Source organism: Symsagittifera roscoffensis, unplaced genomic scaffold (genome assembly GCF_963678635.1).
Source record: "Symsagittifera roscoffensis unplaced genomic scaffold, txSymRosc1.1 SCAFFOLD_131, whole genome shotgun sequence".
NCBI classification, from domain to species: domain Eukaryota; kingdom Metazoa; phylum Xenacoelomorpha; order Acoela; family Convolutidae; genus Symsagittifera; species Symsagittifera roscoffensis.
Window position 1 is genome coordinate 62,067 of NW_026970657.1, and position 26,032 is coordinate 88,098.

Genomic DNA, 26,032 nt, shown 5'->3' on the forward strand with positions numbered 1-26,032 from the left:
ATCTCTTTCGTGCGGTGCAAGGAAATGAAAGGTTAGTGAAAAGATTTGGAAGCGTTCTTTAAAACTTTCGTATGCTTGTGTGTTTGTTAGTGCTTCTGAAATAATGTGATCAAACTTTCGGTCGAAGATGTTTAGTGTAAATACATATGGTGTCTTGATGAAAAATTTCTCGGTGATTTGTGGATTAGCGAAGCGATCGTCGTCTAAGAATTGATCTTGGTTAGCTCTGATGATGTTGTGATCATAGTATTCGAGTGTATATTCGTTAGCTCTAGGTGCAGTGTGTGTTTTTAGCGATTTTTTATATCCAACGTAAGTAAATTGTCTAGGTGTTAGTGGTGTAGTGAGTCGATATAGCATGTCCGTATTTCGCTCTATATCGATGTGAGTGTTAGATAAAGGTAAGCAAAGAGGGTTAGTAAAATGATAATATGAGGTCCAAGAGAGAGTGGGCATTAAAACGTATTCATCTACAAAGTTGCGTGTTTCGTTAGTGTCGTGGGGGGTGTTTAAGGTGTATTGTGGGAATGAGGGTAAGGTGATGGCTAAAAATTCTTTTGTGTTAGTATGCTTGGGATGGTTGATGTATTCACGGGCTGTTCCTGGTTTTGCTGGGAAAGGATGGTTGGGGAACTTTCTTTTAAAAGTGCGGTAAGCTCTATTAGTGTTGAGTGAAGATTCAGTTGATGTGGATGATGGTGCTAATGATTCAGTATAATTTGAAGAGGGTGTAGGGGTAGGGGGGTTGGATGAATTTATAGTGGAGGAGATTTGGTTTATGGTTGGGGTATTAAGGTGGTAGGGTTGTTGTTGAAGGGTAATAAAATTATCTAGCTCTGGGGAGATTCGGGGGGTGTCTGGAGAATGAGATGATTGGTCAGAATGGTATGAGGAGTAGGTTGGGGTAACTTGGGAAGCATAAGAGGGTGTGGGAGTAATGGGGTCAGGGTTATTGGATAATATGGGTTGAAAAGGGGGTTGAGAAAAATTAGAAGAGTTATGAAAATTATTGGATGGGGATGGTTCTGAGTCGGCAAATTCATCGGGGGTTTCAATATTCGGGTTATTGAGTTGTGAGATGGAATATAAAACTGAGATGTGTGAATTAGTGTCGGAATTCATGCCTGATGTTACATTACTAGATGGAAAATCGGGTGGCGGAAAAGCAAAAAGTGGTATTATTGGGATTGGAGAGGTAAGATTGGTTGGGTGGGAATTTGATCGGTGTAGTGATCCAAGTTGGCGGCTCATCGTGGGCTAAAAAAATGATTATTTTGAGACTGAAAAGCGGTGGTATGGGGTTGTTCAATAATTTGTTCATAAGTATTATCATCTTGTGACTGGTGTGTCATTATATGTTGGATGGGACTTTGTGATGTGGTGAGTCGAAAATTTGGATTATGTGTGATGGCTAAATTTCGAAAATTTCGTGGGACTAGGGATAGTGGATGGTTATTTGGTAGGGGTGGTAATTGTGGTGCCGTTGGCTGTGTGTCGACATTGTTATGTTCTTCGTCGTATGTATTTTGTCGTGTTGCTATTTTTGTGTTATATTCTTTTATTTGTGCGTCTAAAAGAATTTTGTTTATAGATGTAGAAAAGATTCCAAAAAATCCTGCAAAGAGTATGCGTGCTACGCTTGCTTGTCTGTTTACTTGTGTGTGTATAGCACATGTATTGTAGATTCCTTTTAAGAGTGAGAAAAGAAATCCAATAAAGTTAAACATTGCGTATAAAATAGTCAATTTTTCTAAGATGTAGTAGGGCCATCCTAGAAAATCGAGGATCTCATTTTTGAGTGTAACAAAGCTAAAAATGTTAATTGGTGATATATCTTGGGGACGGTATTTTTCACCGTTTAGATATATATATATAATCTTTAATGTCTTTAAAATATCCGCTATAGTCTTGCGTGTAGATATCGGCAAATCCTGCGGTTTCTGCAAGTTTGCGTAAATTTTGATCTATTGATTGTCTTTGTATAGTGTCCATTTGTGTTAATAATTCTTGGAATTGTTGTGTTCTAATGTGATGTTGAATATCTGATTTTGAATAGATTCCTATTGATTGTAAGTCTATATTTGGGTTTCGAGCAATAGCGCGAATGCTTTCTGGTGAAAATTTTTTGAGTGATTGCATTAATGTGGGATATGGAGTGAGAAGATAATATTTATTTTCATCAGGGTTTAGTTGTACTACATTGTGGCTGTTTTCTGATCCACATGGGACTGCGGTATCCCAGAAATAGGTTCTTCGTGAAAGTGTATCCACGAAATGTACTTTATTCTTATAAAAGATAGGGATTCTTTTATAACATCGTTTATCTTCAAAAACGTATAGTGGTGATACTTTTTTAGTACAAGTATAAAACCATAAGATGTTTCCTTCATAGTCTAAAAAATTTGATCTATTTCCAGATAATAAGTATCCTGCATAGGGTATTTTTAATACTGCTAGTGCAAGTGATTGTAATATTTGTGTTCGTTCTAATTCGCATAGGTGGTGTAGTGTTTCTAATTCGGAGAGTGACATTTCTTGAAAAATTCGGCTAATTGTATAATCTAGTTTCATATCTAAATGAATATCATAGTGGATATTACCGAAATATGTAGTATTCATTAGTGATAATTCTTGTAAGCGTGTGCTTCTGGTGTCATGGGGTTTTAGATGTCCACCAGGTTGTCCGTTGCTTTTTTCAAAATTAACTGGTATATAGGATGTTCCTTCGTTTAGAGGATGACCTGTGGCAAATGGGTCGATTTTTACTTTTCCAGTGGTCATGTCGAATCCTTTTTCATATTCAACTAATATTTCAGAATATTGTGTTCTGTGAAGTGGATTCCTGTATTTACATGCAAGTTCTGTTTCTTGATATATCTGAAAACGTGTCAATTTATTTTCTATATTGTCTATGTTTCTAAAATTAGAACTTAGTTTTCGTGATGGATGGACTTGTTCATATGGAATTGATTGTATAAAATATTTTTCGTGAAATTTTATCATGCGAGCGTGTATTTTTGCTACTTGAAATGTTGTACATGTATCTTCGGGGAACCAAACAATTGTTGCTTGCGTTCTCGTTGTAGGGTCGCAATAACCTTGATCATTTTTACAAGGTTATCGGATTCCTTGATAGATCATTGTATTATCTGATAAATCTCGTGTTAGTTGTATTTTTTCGAGTTGTATTTTCCAATCGAAAAACATTATTTCTTGGTATCCTTTATTTTTTGTGTCTGCTTTGCAGTTTGATGGGTCATTTATACCAATGTGTGGTATCCAATGTTTATCGTGTAGGTCATAGGTTAATCGTCCGTGTGCGCCGTTATACGGGTATTTTTCGTCTAGTTTTATATGTCCTTGGTGTCTTTCAAGTTGTGATTGATGTACAGAGTCTGGAAAAACTTGAAAATTAACTAACTTTCTTTGGGAGTTTTTATTTTGTGTGATGTTTAGTCTAAGTAATTCATTTTTACAATCGTCGGGATTGAGATGTAAAAGACGTTCTATATTACTTTGATAGAATGATTCATGGTCAAGTCGGTTTTTGTTTCCGTTCGAGACTTGTGAACAATGTACTTTCTTTTCGGAAAATGTTGCTGTGAATTTATAACCTGTAACTGTTGTTGCTCGGGCTTTTGAATAGAGTGTTGCTATTACATCTGTGGTTTCTATAGCTTTTGGTTCTGTTTCACATTGTGATACTTGATTTATTGCATATTTATGTAGTGTTTTTTGTTCATTTTCTTCACAATCGTAATGTGTTACTAATAAATCTTGTGGTCCTGTACGAGGGGAAGGGTTTATGTTTTGATTTGAGATTACTAGAAAAATGAGTTGGAGAAAAATTAATAATTTTAGAATATACATGTGTATGATAATCCTGAGTATGGATTATAAAATGTAATGTAGCCAATTGTGTTTTTGGTATATCTGTCGTATTTGTATATTACTTCAGTAGTTATAAACGGTGGTGGTAGTGATTGAGCTGTTATGTTAGGTGGATTTAATGGGTAGGGATGTTGGGTAATATTATTTAACTTAACTGTGATTTCAAACTTTAATTGTAAACTGTTTTGTTGGAGTATTTGAATATTGTGATCACGGATATCGTTGTGAATATCTTGGCGATATTGTAGTCTATTAATTGCCCAGTTATGTAGGCGGTTACTTTCGTGATGTTGTCCAAATAATGGTGGAGGTGCTGTAAATGTATTCCAATCTAGTCTTAAAGGAATATTTATTGATGATTGTTCTCGATATCTGGCGTCGAGATTATTTGGAAAATTTAAGTTAAAAGGTGGTGGTGAAAATTGGCTTATTGATGGTGTTGATGGTAGTGATAATGTTTCTGGTAGTGATGAGGATGTTGTTGTATCCGTAGAAATATCTATGGGGTCATTGACTAAATTTGGTTCACCTTGTGTAAATGAATGTGTAGTCCAATATGGAAATCGTGATGTTTGGTTTGGGGGGTTAAAGGGATTTTCACGTATTTGTTCAGATGTTGGTGTTGAACCTAAGTAATCTGATGGTAAGCTTGAGGTGCTACGTTGTGAAAGAAGCGTAGGGGTTTCTGGTAATATACCAATGGGGTTTTCTGGAGTGTTTTGTGATGGGGATTGAGGTATATCAAAATGAACTCGGGGAGTTTGAAGATTTTTGTTTCGTCGAGGATGTATAATTTGTCTATTTATTTCGACTGTATTTTGGTTTTGACTAGGATTTCTTATTTTACTTAGTTGTTGTGGTAGTGTTGGGTATAGGTTATATGTTGGTTCGCTTAAAGGTGCTTGTCGTTGAACTGGTTCTAGTGGTTCTGATAAACGAGCATGTCGTTCTTCAAAAGTGTATGGATTGTCTTGAAAAGAAATTCGTGTAGATGTTTGAGGATTTTGAGTAGTTGAAGGTGGTGTTTGGTTATCTTGGGATGATGTCGGTGAAGACTGATTCTGTGACTGTTGGGTAGCAATTTTTGATGGATTTTTGAATTTTTACTTTAGTGGGAAGGTTTATGTTTATTATAGTATTCTTCCAAAAAAAGAATTAGAAGGATTGTTGCTAGGGCAAATGTGAAGATTGCTTTCTTTATACATTTACATATTGTCAAAATGAGGGATGATAAAAATGTTATGAAAATTACAAACAATAAAAAAATATCGGTTCTACTGAAAATTGTTCGTATCATTTAGACAAGTTGTATAAATCGTACCTGTGGATATAATCAAGGGTTTTGGAAAGTTGGAGGAATAGTTCGAGTATAGTGTAGAAAATTAAAAAAATGTTACAAAAAATGATTAGGATTATTAGAAAAGATTCAAGTATATCAAAAAGAAATATTATAAAGGTTTCAAGTATTGTAAAAAAATGTTTGAGATTTATGAGTATTTGAGTAACTGATTGAGAGAAGAGCATTTAAGAAATGATCTCTTGGTCGAATATTTTTTGCTGTTTGAGGCGATTTTCTAGTGTGGTCGGATTATTTATTAGTTTTTTGACAAGTGGGTTGAGTTTTGTAAAAAATTGTTGGGGGCAATTTTCATGGTGACTGGGAGGTCGTCTTTTTCTTTATTTTTGTTTGTCAAATGATCCGGGGTATGGTGAGATTTTTATACTTTAGGCTAATTAAAATGTTCATTTTGTTACTTTAGGCTAAGTTAACAAATTTGCTTTGGGGGTATTCGTGGTCTGAGTTGGGGAAATATTGTTGATCTTTGGGTTATTAGATAAGGGAGGGGTACGGTATTATGGTGATATTTATTTTAGTTGTCAAGTTGGAGTGGTTTGCTTATTTTTGACCTGGAGGTCGTAAAGTTATAGTTATAGATGTGCCTGGAGTTCTATATGATTCGTCTAATTGGTCTTAGTTTGAGTTAGAGAAAGTGACGGATTGGATGAATCCTATTGGTCTATTTTGAACTAGAATTATTACGTATTTGTCAGCATGTTATTTTGAAAAATGTAAATGAAAAATGTTTCAAAGGTTTCAAGATAGTGAAGTATAATGTTAAAATTACTTTTGAAATTCCACTTTCTTTAAAATTTTAGATTGGGGGATGAATATTTTATAGTTTTTACGTGGTTGATTTCGGAGTCTTGTTGTTTTTCGATTTTCCGATTTGTCGATTTGTTCTTGGGGTATTATTTGTTCGGTCATTTTTCTATTTTTTCTTTGTTTTGGTGATTCTTTATGGTTTTGTGTATTGATTTTGGTGGCGATTGGTTTTGTGTTTTGATTTTCGGTGGGATTATCATTTTGTTCTGTGTTTTTCAGATGTGGTTCATTTTGAATGATTTTTAGTCCTGTGAAAGAATATAATTGAGTTAATTCGCGGAGTGCGTATTCTTTTGGGTAATAAGGTAGTAGGTTGTTTCGATGTTGAACGATTTCTTTTTTGTTTGAATCGGTAATTTTATATGTGACATCAGTGGGTTCTGCAATTATTTGGTATGGTCCTTTTCGAAGGGGTTGTAATTTTTTAGAAATTCCTTTTTGAGTATTAAAATTAGGTATTAAAACAAATGTTCCAATTTTTAATTCGGAGGCTGGTGTAAAACGTGAATTGATTTGCTCATTAATGTTTTGTCTTTGTAATAACTTTTTTGTTATTTTTTGATAAATTTCATTGTGTTTTTTATCTCTATTTAGAATCCATTCGGTGTGTGTACCGGAGGCTAGTTTAAGAATTTGTGGGTGATGAAAATGATCTTCATCGTGTGTATGTAAAGGTAGGTTATAACAAATTGAGTCTTTATTTGGTTGACAATAACCTTGTGCGTTTTTATGAGAATTTGCTGTAAACATTATTGGTTTGCGTGGCTTTTGGTTAAAAACCATTTCGTATGGTGACATTCCTAAAGTTGTCGTAATTTGTGAATTATATGCTCAGGGAAATAATTTTACATCTGCTGACCATTCGGTATATTTTGTATCATTTCCGTTGATGATACATCTAAGATATTCTTGTAATGAACGGTTCATACCTTCGACTAAGCCGTTTGTCCAAGGTGCATGAGATGTACGTGGTTTGTGTTTAATGTTATATAAATGACATAGTGTGATAATTTCATTATTTATGAATTCTGTACCGTTGTCTGTAACTAAAATTTCTGGTAGTCCGAATTTTGCTATCCAGTGTTCATAGAGTGTTGTGTAAGCGTAATAAGCGTTACAATGTGGTACTGGGTTAAGTGCTACATAATGTGTAAATGCGTCAACAATTACCATAATGTAGGAGTTTCCTTCTGATGAGGGTGAAATTGGTCCTTTAGTATCAAATGAGATACGATGATTAAAGTACAAACTTTGTCCTTTAAAATCTTGTTTTTGTGCTATTTGTTTTTGATTTGGGTAAGGTTTATTTAGTTGACATACTATACAGTCATTGCATAGTACTTTTATCCAAATTGGTGCATTTGGGAAATAAAAGTTTTGTATAAAATTTGAATATGTTTTCTCTGATCCAGAGTGTCCTTTAATATTTTGTGTATGTGAAATATTAAAAGCTATGAGAATCATACTTAGAGGGAGACAGGGAACTGTAGATTCATTTAATTTGTATTCTAGAAGGTCTGTGTTTTCGTTAATTGTTGTATTAATGAATTTTCGAAAATATCGGAGGAGTGTTTTATTTCCTAAAATAGTTGTATCTGCCTTGACGGGTTTAGTTTTATATTTGTGCCATGATTTTAGTTGTCGAATTACCGGGTCAAGATTTTGGTATTGTTTCAGTGTTGAAATTGTAATCGTTTCTGTTGGAGGGAGAAAAATGTTTTCATTTTCGAATTTAGATAAGGGTATTGTATCAAGTGGGTCGTGAAGGTCAAAAACTTGATTTATTGTGTATTTTGAATCATTTGTTTGTGGTCCTGATAAATTTATTTTATCAGTTAAATCTTCTTTTTCAATTAGTGGAAAATGGTCTTTCTTAGGCGGGTGTTGTTTTGTTCGTTTTTGTTGGGTGTTATTTTTTATCCATTGAGAATATGGGATTGGTTTGAAAGTTGATGTTCCAAGTAGATCAACTTCATAATGATTATTTTGACAATCTAAATAAAGTGGGAAATGTTGTAAACTATTTATTTGTGATTGTTCAACGTCAGTTTTTACTGCATATTTGCATTCCAATCGGGGTGATGTTTCGTTTTCTGCAAGGTAGAATTTTATGTTTTTGGGTATTTCAACTGTTGTTTTTCGTGTAAGTAATTCAGGTGGTGTATTTCGACTTAAGGTGTCTGGTAATGCAAGATTTTTTCCTGCAGTCCAAACTATATGTAAGTTTGGAAACTTCATTAGAATTAGTTGAAATCTGTAAACTCGGTGGTTTGGGTTAGATTTTTGTGTAAAGAGAACGATGATTGGTTTATGGTCTGTGAATAGAACTGTTGGATGTTTTGATCCAAGTATCAGAAATTCATATTCTGTCAGTGTATATATTATGGCTGTACATTCTCTCATTAGAGTTGAGAGTCGTAGCTCTGCTTGAGTGAATAATCGAGAATTTGCTGATATGAGGTTCATTTTATTTGTACCATTATGTGATTGTAATAGTGCTGCACCGATGCCAAAGTTCGAAGCATCGCACATTGCATAAAATGGTTGATTTGAATCTGGAATTGTGTTTGAAATTTGTTCAGTTAAAAGTTTCTTTATTTCTTCAAATCGTGTTTGATGTTCTGTGTTCCATTCAAAATTATTTTGTTGTCTAAGGATGTTATAAAATGGTCGTAGATATAATTGCATTTTATAAACATATTTACTTAAAAAGTTTAACATTCCAAGAAATTCTTGGATTTTCTTTTTATTTGTTGGTGGTTGAAGTTTTTGAATAGCGTCAATGCGTGATTTCAATGGAGTGATTGTTTTTCTTTCTATATTATGTCCTAAGAATTTAACTCTTGTCAAAAAGAAGTGTGATTTATCGGGGGCGGCCTTCAGATTTTCGTTCTGAAGTATTTGGTGATATTTTTCTAAAACATTGAACATCTCGTCTTTTGTTTGTGATTGCATAAAAACATCGTCTAAATAGGTGATTGCGTTTTTCTTGAGTATTAGTGGTCTAAAAATTTTGCTCATAAAAGCTGAAAATGCTGCTGGTCCTATGGATATTCCATAGAATAAGCGGTTGAATTCATATTGTTGGTTTCCGATAACAAATTGTGTTAAACGTCGTGATTGTTCATCTAGTGGCATTTGATTGTATGCACTATTCATATCGGCGGTTGTAAAGTATTTGCCGTTTATTTTTGTTAAAATAACTTGTATTGGTTCAATGGGCCAATTACATTTTGATTCATCTATAAGTGAATTGAGGTATCTAGCATCGAGAACGATTTTTAATGATTCTCCTTTAGCTAGAATGATAACGGGGTTGATGAATGTGTTCCCTTTTGGTTGTTCTTCTTTATTAACTGGTGATATAATGTTGTATTGTTCTAAAATATCGAGTAATCTGTTCACTTTATCATGTAAGTGAATTGGTACTTTACTTGCTCTCTGTTTTTTGAAAACTGCGTCTGGTTTTAACGGGAGATGTAGTGATGAACTGATTTTTCCAACATCGAATTTTGATGTTGCATAGACTGATGAATATTTAATTAGCTGTTTGGCTAACTTTTCGAATTCGTCTTGTGTTATTTGTGAATGTTGGAAATTAAACATTGTTAAAAATTTCTGTTGGTCCTCTGTGTAGTTACTTATGTTGAATGTAGGTTTGAAATATGGAGTTTTTGTGAAATAATCCGTATTTCTGTTTTCGTTACTTATTATATTATTTATAGATAATTCTTCATTAAGAATTGTAGATTGGCAAATATCTAGTAGTTGGAGTATATTATTTACGCGATAGGCTTTTTCGTGTATTGGTGATATTGTAGCGTTGGTTTCACAATATCCTAAAAGTCCTAAAGGTAATGTTACTTGGTAAGGTGTGTTGTTATAGACATGTAAGGAAATGATATCGGAATTCGAATTTTTCAAATATTTTATGGATGAGATTGTGATTTTGAAAAATTTGTGAATAGGTTTGAATTCAAATTCTGACATATAAAATTTTTGTTTGTTTTGTTCTTTATCATATTGGTGAACTTGTTTGATTGAAAAATTATAGATATTTCCTGATAGTGGTTTTAGGTGTTTTCTTTGTTGGTTAAATATCGGGTAGAATTTTGAAAAGAATGGTGGTTGTTTATTTAATCTTTGAAAAAATGTTAAGGATGTTTCTTTTGTTTTTGTATATTTATCTTTGATTAATATTTTACTATTTAGGATGTTAATTGTTGGTATATACTTTGAAATAAATGGTATTCCAATGATATTATATTTAATATCAGTGATATGGAATATTTGTTTAAATGGCTTATTTAAAATTTTGCTTTGTTCCATTGTTCTGGTGGGGAGGAGAAATAATTGGATTTTTCCGTAGTTTATCAATGTTGATCCTTGTGCTGTTGCTAACTTACTGGAGGTTTCAAGAGGTGTTAGCTTTGGGTGTAAAGTTTTTATTTCATTCCATGTGGGGATGTTTATTATGTTTGATTCTGCTCCTGAATCAATTAAAAAATCTATTTCAAGGTCTGGTGGTTGAAATTCTTTATTTCTTGGGCTTTCTAAGAGAAATGGTATTGTCCAAATTTTTTCTTTGGGTTGTTCTTTTTGTATATTTTGATAAATGTGGTTTGTATTCAAGCATTTTGTTTTGGTATTTTTATTGGTTTGATTTGTAGTGTTAATCTCATTTGTTTCTTGCGTCGTTGGTGTGGAATTTATGGGTGTAGTGTAATAATTTTGAAGAAATTCTGATTGATTTTCATATATATGTGATGGAAAGGGTTGTTCATATATGACAGATTCATAGTCATTTTCGACTTTTATCATATTGATAGAAAGAGTGTTTTCAGTATCACTTTCTGAATCTGATGATGTACAGTTTATTTGATTGAGTTGTAACGTATCAGTTACTGTGTCATCAATACCTGGAGGGTCTGATGTTGTTTCTGGGTTAGATTGTACTTGATTGATTTGTCTTTGATGTTTAGGTGTACTACTTCTGTGGCGATTATTAGAATTATTATAGTTATTATTATTCCGGTGTGGTGATTGGGAATAATTTCTATAACGATTATTATAACTTGGGTGTCGATTTTGTGAATTATTTCGCGATCTGTTTTGGTAATTATTGTTTGGTCTGTTATAGTTCGATCTATTATATGAGTTATTCCTTGATTGATTGTTCGGGTAATTCTGGTTTCGGTTGTTTGAATAACTTCTATTTCGATTATAGGAGTAGTTTCTATTCCTATTGTATGATGAATTTCGTGATTGGTTGTTTGGATAGTAGTTATTTCTTGATTGGGAATTAGATCTAGAAACAAATCGTTGTGTATTTGAATTTGATCTGGAGTAGTTATTTCGACTATTTGGTCTATTGTAGTGATTTTGTGATGAATTGTTCGTGTTTCTTCGTTCTGGTGATCTTCCTCTATAACTTGAGTTATATGGTGATTGATTTCTTGTATAATTTGTATTGTTCGGGAGTGGTTTTCCTGAACTGTTGTTGCTGTGGACTGTTTTGTTTGGTAGATTTTGATCTTTTTTCATGTATTGATAGAATGATTTATTTGGTTCTTTATATTTTTGAGGTTTATTTTGATTGTCTTGCTGTTTTTGTCTACATTCGGAAATACTATGTCCGTATCGTCGGCAATAATTACACCATTTTTTGAAAGATGGTTTGCCTTTAAAGTTTGGGTTCTTTTCGTAAATATTGAGTATTTCAGTGATTTTTTCAACGAGGTTTGTCTCTGATTCCTGTATATTATTAATATTAGTGGGAGTCGTTTCAATTCTGTTAACGTATTGTAATTTCAGATTTTCCGTTTCTTCTAGTTTCATCGTGATTTCTGCTTGTTCTAATTTGTCTACTAGTTTTCGAAAATCTAAATCGGGTTCTCGAATTGAAGAAGGATGGGATGCTCTCTTTTTTATTGCTATTTTCCTTAATTGTGGTGTTAAGGTCATCATTAAGATTTCTGTCATCTTTGTGTTTTTATAGTCATGTGTATTTAATGAATATGCTTTTCGAACTAGTGTTTCGATTCGTACTGCTAATTGCTTGATGGTTTCGTTTGGTAATCTGCGAATTTCATTACATAAAACTCTTTGTTGTTGTTTGTTTCTTTCGGAGTCAAACATTTTTGAAAATTCCTGTGTAAACCTTTTCCAGTTTGATTTTATTTCTAGAGGTAGTACTGAAAACCATTTTTGGGCTGCGCCATCTAAGGTTGTTTGTATTAACGCTGTGCGTCGATGTATCCAATTTTGATGTAGTGGCGTATTAATTGGTTCAGGTCCAATATTTAAAATCAGGTTTGCTGTTACTGCATTTAAATAATCTTCTACAGAGTATTCAGGGTCTGTTCCTGTGAAAACCATTAAAGGTTTATTTGATGTTATTGATGATCCACCCATTAGGTATGGATTCATTGTCATTTGTAATGATTCTGCTGCATTTGGCATTTGAGAAAAATTTGAAAGTTGGTTTCTTGTTATTTCATGTTGTTGAAGATAATATGGGAGTGGTATTTCATTTTGCATTTGTGATGCTTGATACGAGTGTGCAGTCATTGGATTTTGTTGTTGAATTGGTCGAAAAGATTGTGTATTAATTAGATTTTGTTGTTGAATTGGTTGTTGATGTTGTGCATCTATTGGTTGTGGAGAAAAATTTCTATGATTTGTACGTGTTCTCTGTATTCCTTGTCTACGATATTCTTGAGTATTTGGTGCAAATATATCTGATTGTAAGAAATCATCATCTGAGGATAAATAATCCATTTGATAAGATGTCTGTTTTTTATTTTTATTTTGTTGAAAAAATGGGTAATTTTCACTGTGATCCTGTGGAGGATTTGTTCGGAAATTTATTGAATTAGGTTGGGTCATTGGGTTATTCCAATTTCGAGATCTTGTATATTGGTTAAAATTTCTTTGTGGTTGATTATATGTTTTTGATGGATGTGTATAATTATAATTATGGTCTGTAAAGTTGTTTCTAGTGAATGTTTTGCGTGTTTTTGATGGTATTGTCATGGGTCTGTATGTTTGGTAATCCATATGTGAATATTTAGGGGCAACCGAAGGTTTAACGGTTGATTGTAAGGTTACCTGTGTTTGTGAAGGATTTGTATTTCTTGGTGTTGTTAAATTTGGGCGTATTGGTGAAATACTTTGTTGTGTAGTTGTTGTGTGTACAATTTCTTCATTTATGAAGTGTGATGGTGTCTGGATATCTTGTTGAGTAAGATTCCTAGTTCCATTGAGGTTTTCATTGTGTATAACTGTAGAGTTTAAACTATTATTTTGTGTATCGGGTAAAAATGTATTATAGTTTAATGGTGTTGCATCAATAGTTAATGGTATTACTTTTACATAATCTCTTATGTAAGATATCGTACCTATTGCTTGACTTGAGATTGATTGTGGGAAGCTTATAAATGCGGGATGAGACCATTCGGGGTCCCAAACATAATCTGATTGTTCTGTGATAGCGGTATCATCGTTCGAGTTTTGGGGTCTAAAATTTTTTCTTGCTTGTGCAATTAAATCAATATTGTGTGTGAAATAATCTATTATGAACCATGCCAAAATTTTTTGTAGATCGTGTTTTGTATGTTGTGAAACGTCGTCTTTCGTGAAATTTTCTTTAATGATGTTTAAATAACTAGAGAGTAGTGTGATTTCATGTCGTACTTTCAAATGTTTGGATGTTTCTGTCGGTGAGACATTTGTTATTGGGATTTCGTTTTCTAATATCGAAATATAACTATATATTATTGCGAAAACTTCATTAGTGAATATGGAGTTTGCTCTTTGTGAGTTATGATATTGGATGCTTTTTATATATTCTGAAAAAACTTTTGAAAATTCTAAATCAAGATCGTCTGTTTGAATTGTATATTTTCTATTATTATGGTTTGGTGAGGTGAATTCTATGGAGTAGATTCCATACTGTTGTGTTATGTTGCATATATCTTTTAAGTAGTGGTCTATGATTTGTCTTTTGATTTTTACATCGGGGAACTCTGTTTTACATGGACTGATTCCGGGTTCAAATAAATTTACGAGTAAATTTTGACAAAATATGTGTTGTCCTCTATCAGTATCTGCGTCTACTATAAAAGGAAAGATTTCATCATCATCTGGACTTTCTTCACCTGGAGTGTGCGTTGAGCTCATTTTTTCGTTCGATGACTGTTAATATGTAATTATCAATGTGTCTAATTGGTTGATTCCAATTGTATAAATGTACTGGTTTGTGTTTATACTGCTTTTTTATTCTTCTTTTTCCTCTTTTTGATGAATTTGAAGTTGTTTCTGAGTCAGAAAAATATAATTGATCGTGAAGTGGGCAATTTTTATCTATTGATTCTTTTAGTTTGTAAAGTTCGTCTAAACTGTTGGTTTCTGATTCTGAAAATGCGTTTCGATTTTTTGAAAATCTTTTTCGTGTTATTTGTCTTTGTTTCGTTATTATTTTTCTTTTTAGTGTTTGTCGTTTTGTTCGAATGTATCCAACTGTTTGTGTATGAGGTGTGATTACAAGGTCGTATTTTTTGTTATCTATTTCACAATTGTGTAAAACGATTGTTTGTTTATTTCCTAGGTTTTTAAATGACATAAGGTTTAGGATGACGGATGCAAAAGGTTGTTAAATGATTTCTATTTTCCTAAACTGTTAGTTCTTACGATTTTTTGGTTAGCTTAACCTGGGTCTATTTGTTCAGGGTTGGAGAGAAAAGTATATCGATTCCGAAGAATGATTTTTTACTTTCTCGTGGCTAGTATAAGTTAAGGTGTTAACTTACTTAATCTTACTTAGGGGTAGTGATTGTGTTCAAGGGTTGGAGAATAGTAAATCGATCCACAAGGTTCAGGTATAATTAGAACGCGAGTAGTTCGTTAGATACTATTTTAAACTTACTAAGTCTAAGATTTATCCTGGGTCTGTTAAGAGGGGGGGTCAAGTGAAGGATGAATAACCGAAGTTCTTCACTATTTATCCTAATTTGAATGATTAGTTTTGTTTAAAAATTTCTATTAGTCTTAGGTCTTTAGAAAGGGTTGGGTAGTGAATCGACGTTTGAGGTCGTTAGACACTAATTAAGTGGGTGGGGGAGAACAAAGTTGTTCTGTTTGATCCAAGGATAAGCCTTGATGATCAAATTTAAAATTTAATTAAGTAGAAAATGATTTAAGATCCAAGGATAAGCCTTGATGATCTGGTTTTAAAATTAAGTGAATTTAAGTTTTGATAAAATTTTAAATGTGTGTAAAGGAAAGATTTAGTGTTTTGATGATATTAGTGGGTTTATGATTGCTGTTATGTTTTAGATGATGGAGCTGGAACAACAGGATGATTTATGATTACTAACCATTTATTGTCATGCTACTAATTTTTATTTTTTATTTTTCAATAAATATTTTTCAAACATGTTTTGTATATTACTGCAGAATTTTAGGAAAACGATCTTAGATCTTTTTATCAATCGTTATTGTATATTAATAATTTTGTTTAGCGCCTGAAATGATTTTGAGGATTGACTTCAAAATTTTAGGTTTGCAAATGAAAATCTAAATTCATTGCCAGTAGTATTCTAAATATAAAAGTTTGTTCTGGTTTTTGCCTAACTATCATATAACTATATGGCAAGTTTCTACTTTGTCGTATGTCGTCTCTGGTTCGAGGTCTTCTTCCAATTCCGGGTAGTTCTGTTATGGTTCGGAATATTGGCTCTGATCTATTGAGTCGTAGAGACATTTCGATTAAATTATTGTCGTATAACATTTTGTAAATGTTTTTGTCTAATTTCTAATCTATTTTGGTTAATTCTAAGCTATTAAGGTCTTGTTCGAGACTTATGGTCGCACCAGATGAGTTAGGACCGATGGGTATAACTCATAGAGTAATTTCGGATAGGGTACACCGTCTGCTCGTCACGCTATCTTATTTTCGGCCGGATAGATTCGTGCAACTTCTTAGTCTAATACCGATCCTAATCTTACTCTTATACTATCTAGTCTCAGGTTGTTTAACTAGTCTCTGCTAGGCTCAATAGATCTAGGGTATACTGGTTTATTGCGGCTGCTGAAGTGCTCGGGAGAGTCCAACTAATTTCTAAGTTAAATTCAAATCTCTCTGGTGCTGAAATTACAAGTAACTTCAGCACTTACAAATAAGTGGGTTGTTAGTTAGATGGATCGTGATTGGTTAATATTAAATACTTTACATTGGTAAAACATTTAATTTATCCAATCATAAAATATAGTTTAGATCAGGTTCCATTATTTTGTTCTATTAAATGTTTTTAGTTATTACTGCTCCATAAACCTTAAAAAGCAGTCGGAACATTCAGGGCTTCGCCCTGATACGAGCAGTCTTGTTTGTCTTTTAAAGCCGCAGCAACATTTCCTTTAATAACGTTTTAACTCTTCGTCGTTCTAAATAGAATTATCATCAGTTTTTTCTATTTTTGCAATTGATTCATATTCTTTTAAGTCATGTAGGTTGGATAAAGAAATTCACAAGCTCTGATAAATAACTGAAAAAGTGATAAACATCATGGGTATCTTTCAGGCATAACTGGGTACAAAAAGGAAGAATTAGCAATCAATCAGTTTTTCAATTAAAATTGAAATCAAATTTAAACATTTTTCTTGTGTAGCGATGCATTTTGGCTTTCAGAATTTGAAGCAATGAAAATTAGAACAATGAAAAAATTGACTGAGTTTTGGCTGCTCATTTTGGTGCGTTACTGTGTATAAGAAATATTGCAGGCACAACTACTGTTATTAAGCATCGGTAATTGGAAGATATAGTTCTTTGAGGTTTCACCATTTCTTTTTCTGATCAATCTTTTACCTCTGGATCGAAATATCCAGTAAACTCTTGTTTAGAGGTAGAATTTCCGAAATAACTTTGCTAGTTCTAGTTCTGTTCATACTCGCATGTTTTTGCTCAAGCGGTGGACTCCCCCCTGACTGGATCGAATGCTCCGTTGGTGGTCAAAAAAGGACCCACATTTCTGTGTCTCTTTGGAGGCTATCACAATAGCTTTGACTACAGCTACATTGAACTGACACTGAGCCAATCCGGAAGACAACTAGTAACTTCTAGAAGTGGTACTAGCTGGGACTACTTAGACCGGGTAATCATATGTCTATAATTAAAAGCCGATAGATTAATCTAAACTTTTTTTGCCATTAGTTTGAGAAGCATATCGATTCGGATTTCAACGAGAACAATGATTGTTTCAGAGAGTAGATCAACTTTGCCAAGCAGTTTAATCCTATTATTACGTTACCAGTTATAAAAATTAATATTTTGTTTTTACATAGCGTGTGGGTTATGATAAAAAGAAGCAAATAATTTTTTTATGTGATTTTTTTTTTATTTTCAAGTAATTTTTTAAAATCAAAAATATTTTCTGTGACTTTAAAGGGCAGTCAGAACATTCAGGGTTTCGCCATGATACGATCAATCTTGTTTTATTTTTGTACAATTAATCAGAGCGAATCAAGGATTTTCTTGAAGCGGCGGATGTTTTTTATATGTCGACTAAATTGATTTCCGAGCTCTGCCAAAGCACTAAAAAAAAACCTGTTTTGGCCAAATTTTCTGCGCCGCAGGAAAAATGTTTTTAAAATCAAGACAAAAAACGTTCAGCATTTTTTGAAAATTTTGACCAAAAGATTGCATTTTTTTTGGCGCGCGCTCCCCCCTCAAAATTAGTATATATAGGCGCCCAAGGCGCCTTCAAAAAATTTTTGGGACCAGTCACCAAAATGGATATCTCAAAATAGTACAAAGAGTAACCCTTTTTGTCGACAGGTCCGAAACCCTGGAGGGAAGGAGTGGAACCAGATCCAAACTATACTTTATTATTTGTTATAATTTAGATTTTTTATCCCTATAAAATATTAAAGACTAACCAATCACACTCCATCAAATTAACAACAGACTTATTTGTAAGTGCTCGAATTACTTGTAATTTCAGAACCAGAGAGATTAGAATTTAAATTACAACCTAGTTGCTTTCTCCAAGAGACCGACTCTTCGCAAAACCAGTTTACTCTAGACCTATTGAGACTAAGAGATATAAGAGTAAGATTAAGATCGGTATTAGACTAAGAAGTTGCACGAATCTATCCGGCCGAAAATATGGTAGCGTGACGAGCAGACGGTGTACCCTAACTGAAATTACTCTATGAGTTAGATCTTAGAACATAACTCATCTGGTGCGACCAAAAGTCTCCAACAAGACCTTAAAAAACAACTTCGCTTAAAACTAACCAAATAGATTAAAATTAGACAAAAAACATTTCCAAAAATGTTATATGACAACAATTTATTTGAAATGTCTCTACAACTCAGTAGATCAGAGCCATTAATCCGAACAATATGAGAACTACCCGGTATTAGAAAAAGACCTCGGACAACAGACGATATACGACTACATAGGAACTTACCATTAAATTTCACGGTCGTACGGCAAAAGCCAACAAAAACTTTTATATTCAGAACTTTATTAGCATTGAATTTATATTTTCATTTAAAAATATAGTATCTTCGAACAAAAGTCTTCAACGACAATTACAGGCACTAAACTTATTATTATACAATAATGACTGATAAAACATCTCTAGCCGTTCTCTTCAAAAATCTGCAGTACAATTAAAAAATATCAGGAAAAAATATTTATTGAATATAAAATTATACAAATTAGTTAGTATGAATACAAACTGGTGGTATCTTTAAATCATCTCTTCATCCCAGATTCATCACCTAAAACATAACTGCGAATCATAAATCTACTAACATTATCATCAAAAAAAATCATAAAACCAAAATTTTCTATCAAATAAACCTTAAATTAATTTATCAAGGCCTATCCTAATTCCTATTTTTATTTGAATTAAACATATGTAAATTTAACAGATCATCAAGGGTTTCCTTGGATCTTTAATTCACTTGCATCTAAATTAAATTTAATTTCATTAATTTTATATTCTGATTATCAATAATTATCCTTGGATCAAATAGAACAAGTTTGCTCTCCCCCTCACAATAAATTAAGTGTCTGACGACCTCAAACGTCGATTCAATACCCAACCCTTCCTCAAGACCCAGGATTGATAGAACTGTTTCAATCAAAATAACCATTCTAATTAGGATAAACAGTGAAGAACTTCGGTTATTCATCCTTCACTTGACCTCCCCCCTACCTGGCCCATGATAATACTTAAACATAGTAAGTTTAAAATAGTATCTAACGAACTACTTGTGTTCTAATTATACCTGAACTTTGTGGATCGATTTACTATTCTCCAACCCTTGATCACAAATCACTACCCCTAGAAGAGATTAAGTAAGTTAACTAACACCTTAACTTAGACTAGCCACGAGAAAGTAAAAATCGTTCTCAGGAATCGATATATACTCTTCTCTCCAACCCTGAAATACATTACCCAATTTAGGCTAACCACAAAAAATCGTAAGAACTAACAGTTTAAGACATTAGCAAATCACTAATCCAAATATTTCTTCCCACATCCTAAACCTGATGTACAAGACAATTTAGGAAATAAACAAACAATCATATTACACAATTGTGAAATAAACACCAAAAAAATTGACCTCGTAATCTTTCCACACAAACGAACAATAGGACATACTAGAACAAAACGACAGACAATCACAAGGAAAATTTTAAGCAAACAAATACAAATTACACGAAAAAGATTTTCGAAGCGAAGAAACGCAGTCTCCGAATCAGAAACCAATCGTTTAGAAGAACTTATCACTACACTTTAAAAATTATCAAGTTAATGATATAATACATTTTTCTGACTCAGAAACCACATCACAATCATCAATACAAAGAAAACGAAGAATAAAAAAAACATACAAAAACAAACCAGTACGTCTATACAATTGGAATCAACCATTAAAACTCCATCCTCCCAATTTTTTTAATTCACTCATTGATGACAGAGGACAAACACAATTTTGTCAAAATTTAATAACAAATTTATTCGAAAGAGGAGAGAGTCCATGTACAAGAGAATTTCCAGAAATAAAAATCAAAAGACAACTTATTGATCACTATTTAAAAGGAATATGTAATATAACACAACAGTACGGAATCTATTCTAGAGAAATCAATTCACCAAATACGTTTCATGGTAGATATCTACTTCAAACAGACGACGTATACATAGATTTTTCAAAAGTATTCACTGAATACATAAAAACATACAATATCAAAACTCACAAAGAACGAATTCAATATTCACTAAAGATGTATTTTCAATAATCTATAGTTATCTATCTATACTAGAAAAAACCGAATCTCAAGGAACTTCACCAGTTCAACTGTAAGAAATAAAAGTGCAATTTTCTCCGAAATTTTAAAAACAATCCTTGAAAAAGTAGCAAGCAACGAAGTTTCGCAAAAGGTTAAACACGATTTACAAAAAATCTTAGCTTGGTTTATTATTGATTATTTCTCACATATAATTGATTTAATCTCACAAGCAAGAAAGAAATTTAGACCTCAAAATACAACTGATGAAACTGTCTTAGCAGAATAGTCAGATTATGTTTGGGACCCTGAATAGTCTCATCAACTATTTCTGATCATAGCAACAGACATTTCACGTCAGGCAATTAGCACAATTTCTATTCACAAAGATTACTTTAAAGTATATCCACTCACAATTGACGCAACACTTTTAAACTTCAATTCAATTCTACCCAAGAAAAAATAGTTTAAACTCAACCCTCATACAACAAGAAAACATAAATAGAACTCGAAATCTTACTCAACAAGATATTCAAACACCATCTCATTTCGTAGGTGAAGAAATAGTTGAAACAATCGCAACAACAGCACAACAAATTACTTCACCAATACATACAAATCTTTCAACTCCAAGACCCAAAAATCCAACATTACCACAGGTAACATTACAATCTACGGTTAAAACCTCCGTTGTTCAAAAATATACACAAATGGATTATCAAACATTTAGACCCATGACAAAACCAACAAAAAACAAAGAAAATTCACTAGAAATAATTTTGCAGAACATAATTATAACTATGTAAATAGATCACAAACAACTAAACCCTCTCGTACAAGCACGCAAAATCACTTATTTTCACAAAGACAAAATTTCCAACAAGCATCATCAAACTCAGTAAATTTTAATGAATACCAACAAATTTCACAAGATCAAAATGAAAACCATCCATTTTCTAAACAAAACAAAAACAATATACAACAAAACAGAGAAAGACATCAAACAACTTAATATACATCTAATTATTTTTCATCAGATGATGAAGATTATTATAACCAAAGTCATCGACAATTTAATCAAAATCAAAGACTACACTCTTACCACGTAAAACATCCAGATGTTTTGGAACCATATACAACACAACAACATATGCGACAACCTAGTCCAATTTTAGCATCTCAAAATAATAATTTTCATTCACAAAACCCAGCTAGTACACATCCTTATTAAGCAACAAAAATGCCAAATGAAATCCCGCTACCATATTACTTACTACAACATGAAATAACAAAGAGTCAACTTACAAATTTTTCATAAATGCCAAATGCGGCAAAATCACTTCAAATGACTTTAAATCCACAAATAATGGGTGGATCGTCAAAAACTTCAAACAAACCTATAATGGTATTTACCGGCACAGAACCTGAATGTTTTGTAGAAGATTAATTAAATGCAGTCGCAGCAAATCTAATCTTAAATAAAGGACCTGAACCAATAAATACACCGCTGCACCAAACAGCGTTAATACAGACCAGATTTGGTGGCACAGCACAAAAATGGTTTTCATTTTAACCTATAGATATAAAATCAGATTGGAAAAGATTCATACAAAAATTTTCAAAAATGTTTAATTCTGAAAAAAATAAACAACATGAAAAAGTTTTATGCAATAAATTTCGTAGACTACCAAACGAAACGATCAAACAATTAGCAGTAAGAATCAAAACACTAGTCCGAAAAGCATATTCACTCAACACTCAGCAGAATAGTCAGATTATGTTTGGGACCCTGAATAGTCTCATCCACTATTTCTGATCATAGCAACAGACATTTCAAGTCAGGCAATAAGCACAGTTTCTATTCACAAAGATTACTTTAAAGTATATCCACTCACAATTGACGCAACACCTTTAAACTTCAATTCATTTCTACCCGAAGAAATAATAGTTTAAACTCAACCCTCATACAACAAGAAAACCTAAATAGAACTCAAAATCTTACTCAACAAGATATTCAAACAACATCTAAATTCGTAGGTGAAGAAATAGTTGAAACAATCGCAACAACAGCACAACAAAGTACTTCACCAATACATACAAATCTTACAACTCCAAGACCCAAAAATCCAACATTACCACAGGTAACATTACAATCTAGGGTTAAACCCTCCGTTGTTCCAAAATATACACATATTGAAAATCAAACATTTAGACCAATGACAAAACCAACAAAAAAACAAAGAACATTCACTAGAAATAATTTTGCAGAACATAATTATAACTACGTAAATAGATCACAAACAACTAAACCCTCTCGTACAATCACGCAAAAACACTTATTTTCACAAAGACAAAATTTCCATTAAGCATTATCAAACTCAGTAAATTTGAATGAATACCAACAAATTTCACAAGACCAAAGTAAAAACCATCCATTTTCTCAACAAAACAAAAACAATATACAACAAAACAGAGAAAGACATCAAACAACTTAATATACATCTAATTAGTTTCCATCAGATGATGAAGATTATTATAACCAAAATCATCGACAATTTTATCAAAACCAAAGACTACACTCTTACCACGTAAAACAACCAGATGTTTTGGAACCATATACACCACAACAACATATGCGACAACCTAGTCCAATTTTAGCATCTCAAAATAATAATTTTCATTCACAAAACCAAGCTAGTACACATCCTTATTAAGCAACAAAAATTCAAAATGAAATCCCGCTACCATATTACTTACTACAACATGAAATAACAAAGAGTCAACTTACAAATTTTTCACAAATGCCAAATGCGGCAAAATCACTTCAAATGACTTTAAATCCACACCTAATGGGTGAATCGTCAAAAACTTCAAACAAGCCTATAATGGTATTTACAGGCACAGGACCTGAATGTTTTGTAGAAGATTAATTAAATGCAGTCGCAGCAAATCTAATCTTAAATATAGGACCTGAACCAATAAATACACCGCTGCACCAAACAGCGTTAATACAGACCAGATTTGGTGGCGCAGCATAAAAATGGTTTTCCTTTTAACCTATAGATATAAAATCAGATTGGAAAAGATTCACACAAGAATTTTCAAAAATGTTTAATTCTGAAAGAAATAAACAACATGAAAATGTTTTAATGCAATAAATTTCGTAGACTACCAAACGAAACGATCAAACAATTAGCAGTAAGAATCAAAACACTAGTCCGAAAAGCATATTCACTCAACACTCATGATTATAAAAACACAAAAATTGATGACTCTAACACCTCAATTACAAAAAATAGCAATCAAAAAGAGAGCATCACATCCTTCCTCAATTCGAGAACCAGATTTAGGTTTTAGAAAACTAGTTAATAAACTAGAACAAGCAGAAATCACTATGAAACTAGAAGAAACAGAAAATCTCAAACTACACACCACTACAACACATATAAATAATATACACAATTCAGATATAAATCTATCCGAAAAAATCACTGAAAATTTGAATATATATGAGAAAAACCATAATTCTAAAAGTAAACCATCATTCAAAAAATGGTGTTACTATTGCCAAAGATACGGACATAGCAATGCTAAATGCAGACAGAAACAACGAGACAATCAAAATAAATCACAAAAGTACAAAGAACCAAACAAATCATTTTATCAGTACATCAAAATTTACCAAATAAGAACATTCACAGTAAAAATAGTTCTAAAAAAAAAACTCCCAAACAGTTCAAATTATTCAAGAAACCAATCACCTTATAACTCTTACTACAGAGGAAGATCACCAGACCAAAGAAAATCAAGTGATTTTTCACGAAATAGATATAGTCGATCAAATAGTCGGAACAACCAGTATCAAAATAGCTATTCACGATCAAATTCAAACCGACCAGAATTTTTCATTTAATAATAATTGCCATTCAAACTCTAGAAATAGACACTATTCAAACGATAGATCAAGAACTTCATCGTGCAATAGACATAGAAATTATTCCAACAATAGAAACCACTCAAATAATGGAAATCAACGATATCAAAACAATAGATCAGGAGATTATTCAAACAACAGATCGAATTGTCAAATATCGAACTACAACAATTATCAAAATAGATCACGAGATATCTCACAAAATAGGAACTCATACTGTAACAATAAACAGAGAAACTACTCTCAACCACCTAATAGAAATAACACACGTTGTCAAGATTCTCAAAACAAGTATAGAAGTAATACACGAAAACATCAGAGACAAATAAATCCAGTAAAAACAACTGAACAAACAAATTCAGACCCTCCTGGTTTTGATAAAACAGAAACTACTGAAGTACAATTAAATCACATTAATTGTGACTCTACAGACAGTGAAAGTGATTCGGAAAACACAATTTAAGTCAACATGATAAAAGTTGAAAACGATTGTGAAACCGTTCCATACGAACAACCTTTTCATTAACACATTTACGAAAATCAATTGGAATATTAGATAGCAAAACTAATATAAAAGATCAACATACAAGAATGCATAACACCGCTCTAACATTCTTCCAAAATATGAACAAACAACCACCATTTTTCCCAAAATTTTACCCCCCGTTCATAAGAAAGAAAGAAAACATCTTAAACCACTCTCAGGATACATTTAAGAGTTCCAGATCAATTAACTCATCAATATGACAAAAATCAAAACAGAAAACATCCCTATAAGTCTGACCTTGAATTTAGACGAATTCATAATTTCGTTAAAGTAGCAATTTCATTCATAAAATACATGGAAATCTCAAATTTTGACATTATTTCTCTACTTGTATAAAATAATTCACCATATAAAATAACCCCACATCCAGAACTGCTAGGATATTGTGAAACTAACGCAACAACTTCTCCTTAAAAAGAAGTAGCATATAGAATAAATAATATATTACAGCTATTAGATTTAAGTCAATCAACAATTCTTGACAAAGAATTATCAATAAGTAATATAATACGCAACGAAAAACGAAATACAGACTCCTTCCCAAAAATACTTTATTTTAAACCAACATTCAAAACATCACACTATACAGATGAACAACAAATATTCTTGACAATGTTCAGTTTTCAACACTCTCAAAAAACACAGAATGAAATTGAAAAATATGCCGATTTGCTATTGAGATACCCTACAGTTTATGCCACATCTTAATTCGACGTTGGATAAAAATTCACTATTACATCTACCTTTGAAACCTGACGCAGTTTTCAAAAACAAAGAGCCAGCAAAGTACTAATCCATTTACACGAAAAGTTTATAGATTACTTGACATTCTAGAACAAAATGAAATCATATCTCCAGTAAAAAAGAAGAACAGCCAAAAGGAAACACCTTTATCAACCCTGTTATTATTCGAGCCAAAGGAGAATCACTAAAAAAAATCTAGACACTAAATATCTCAATTCACTCATTGATGAATCTAAGTGTTAATGGCCTAATGAACCAATTCAAGTAATTCTAACAAAAACAAACGGTTAATACTTCACAACCGCAGATATGAATAGTGCATATAATCAAATGCCACTGGATGAACAATCACGACGATTAACACAATTTGATATCGGAAATCAACAAAACTAATTCAGTAGATTATTCTATGGCATATCCTTAGGACCAGCAGCTTTCTCAGCATT

The 26,032-nt window shown here is 32.4% G+C and overlaps 1 protein-coding gene across 1 annotated transcript in view; it reads left to right on the forward strand.

The window, feature by feature from the left end:
- LOC134855896 (uncharacterized) overlaps positions 1-26,032 on the forward strand; it is a gene marked incomplete at its 3' end in the record, with an annotated part of 92,921 nt that overhangs the window by 51,610 nt on the left and 15,279 nt on the right. Inside the window, 1 exon segment of the mRNA XM_063872282.1 lies at positions 17,021-17,175. Coding sequence (XP_063728352.1) covers positions 17,021-17,175 — 155 coding nt within the window.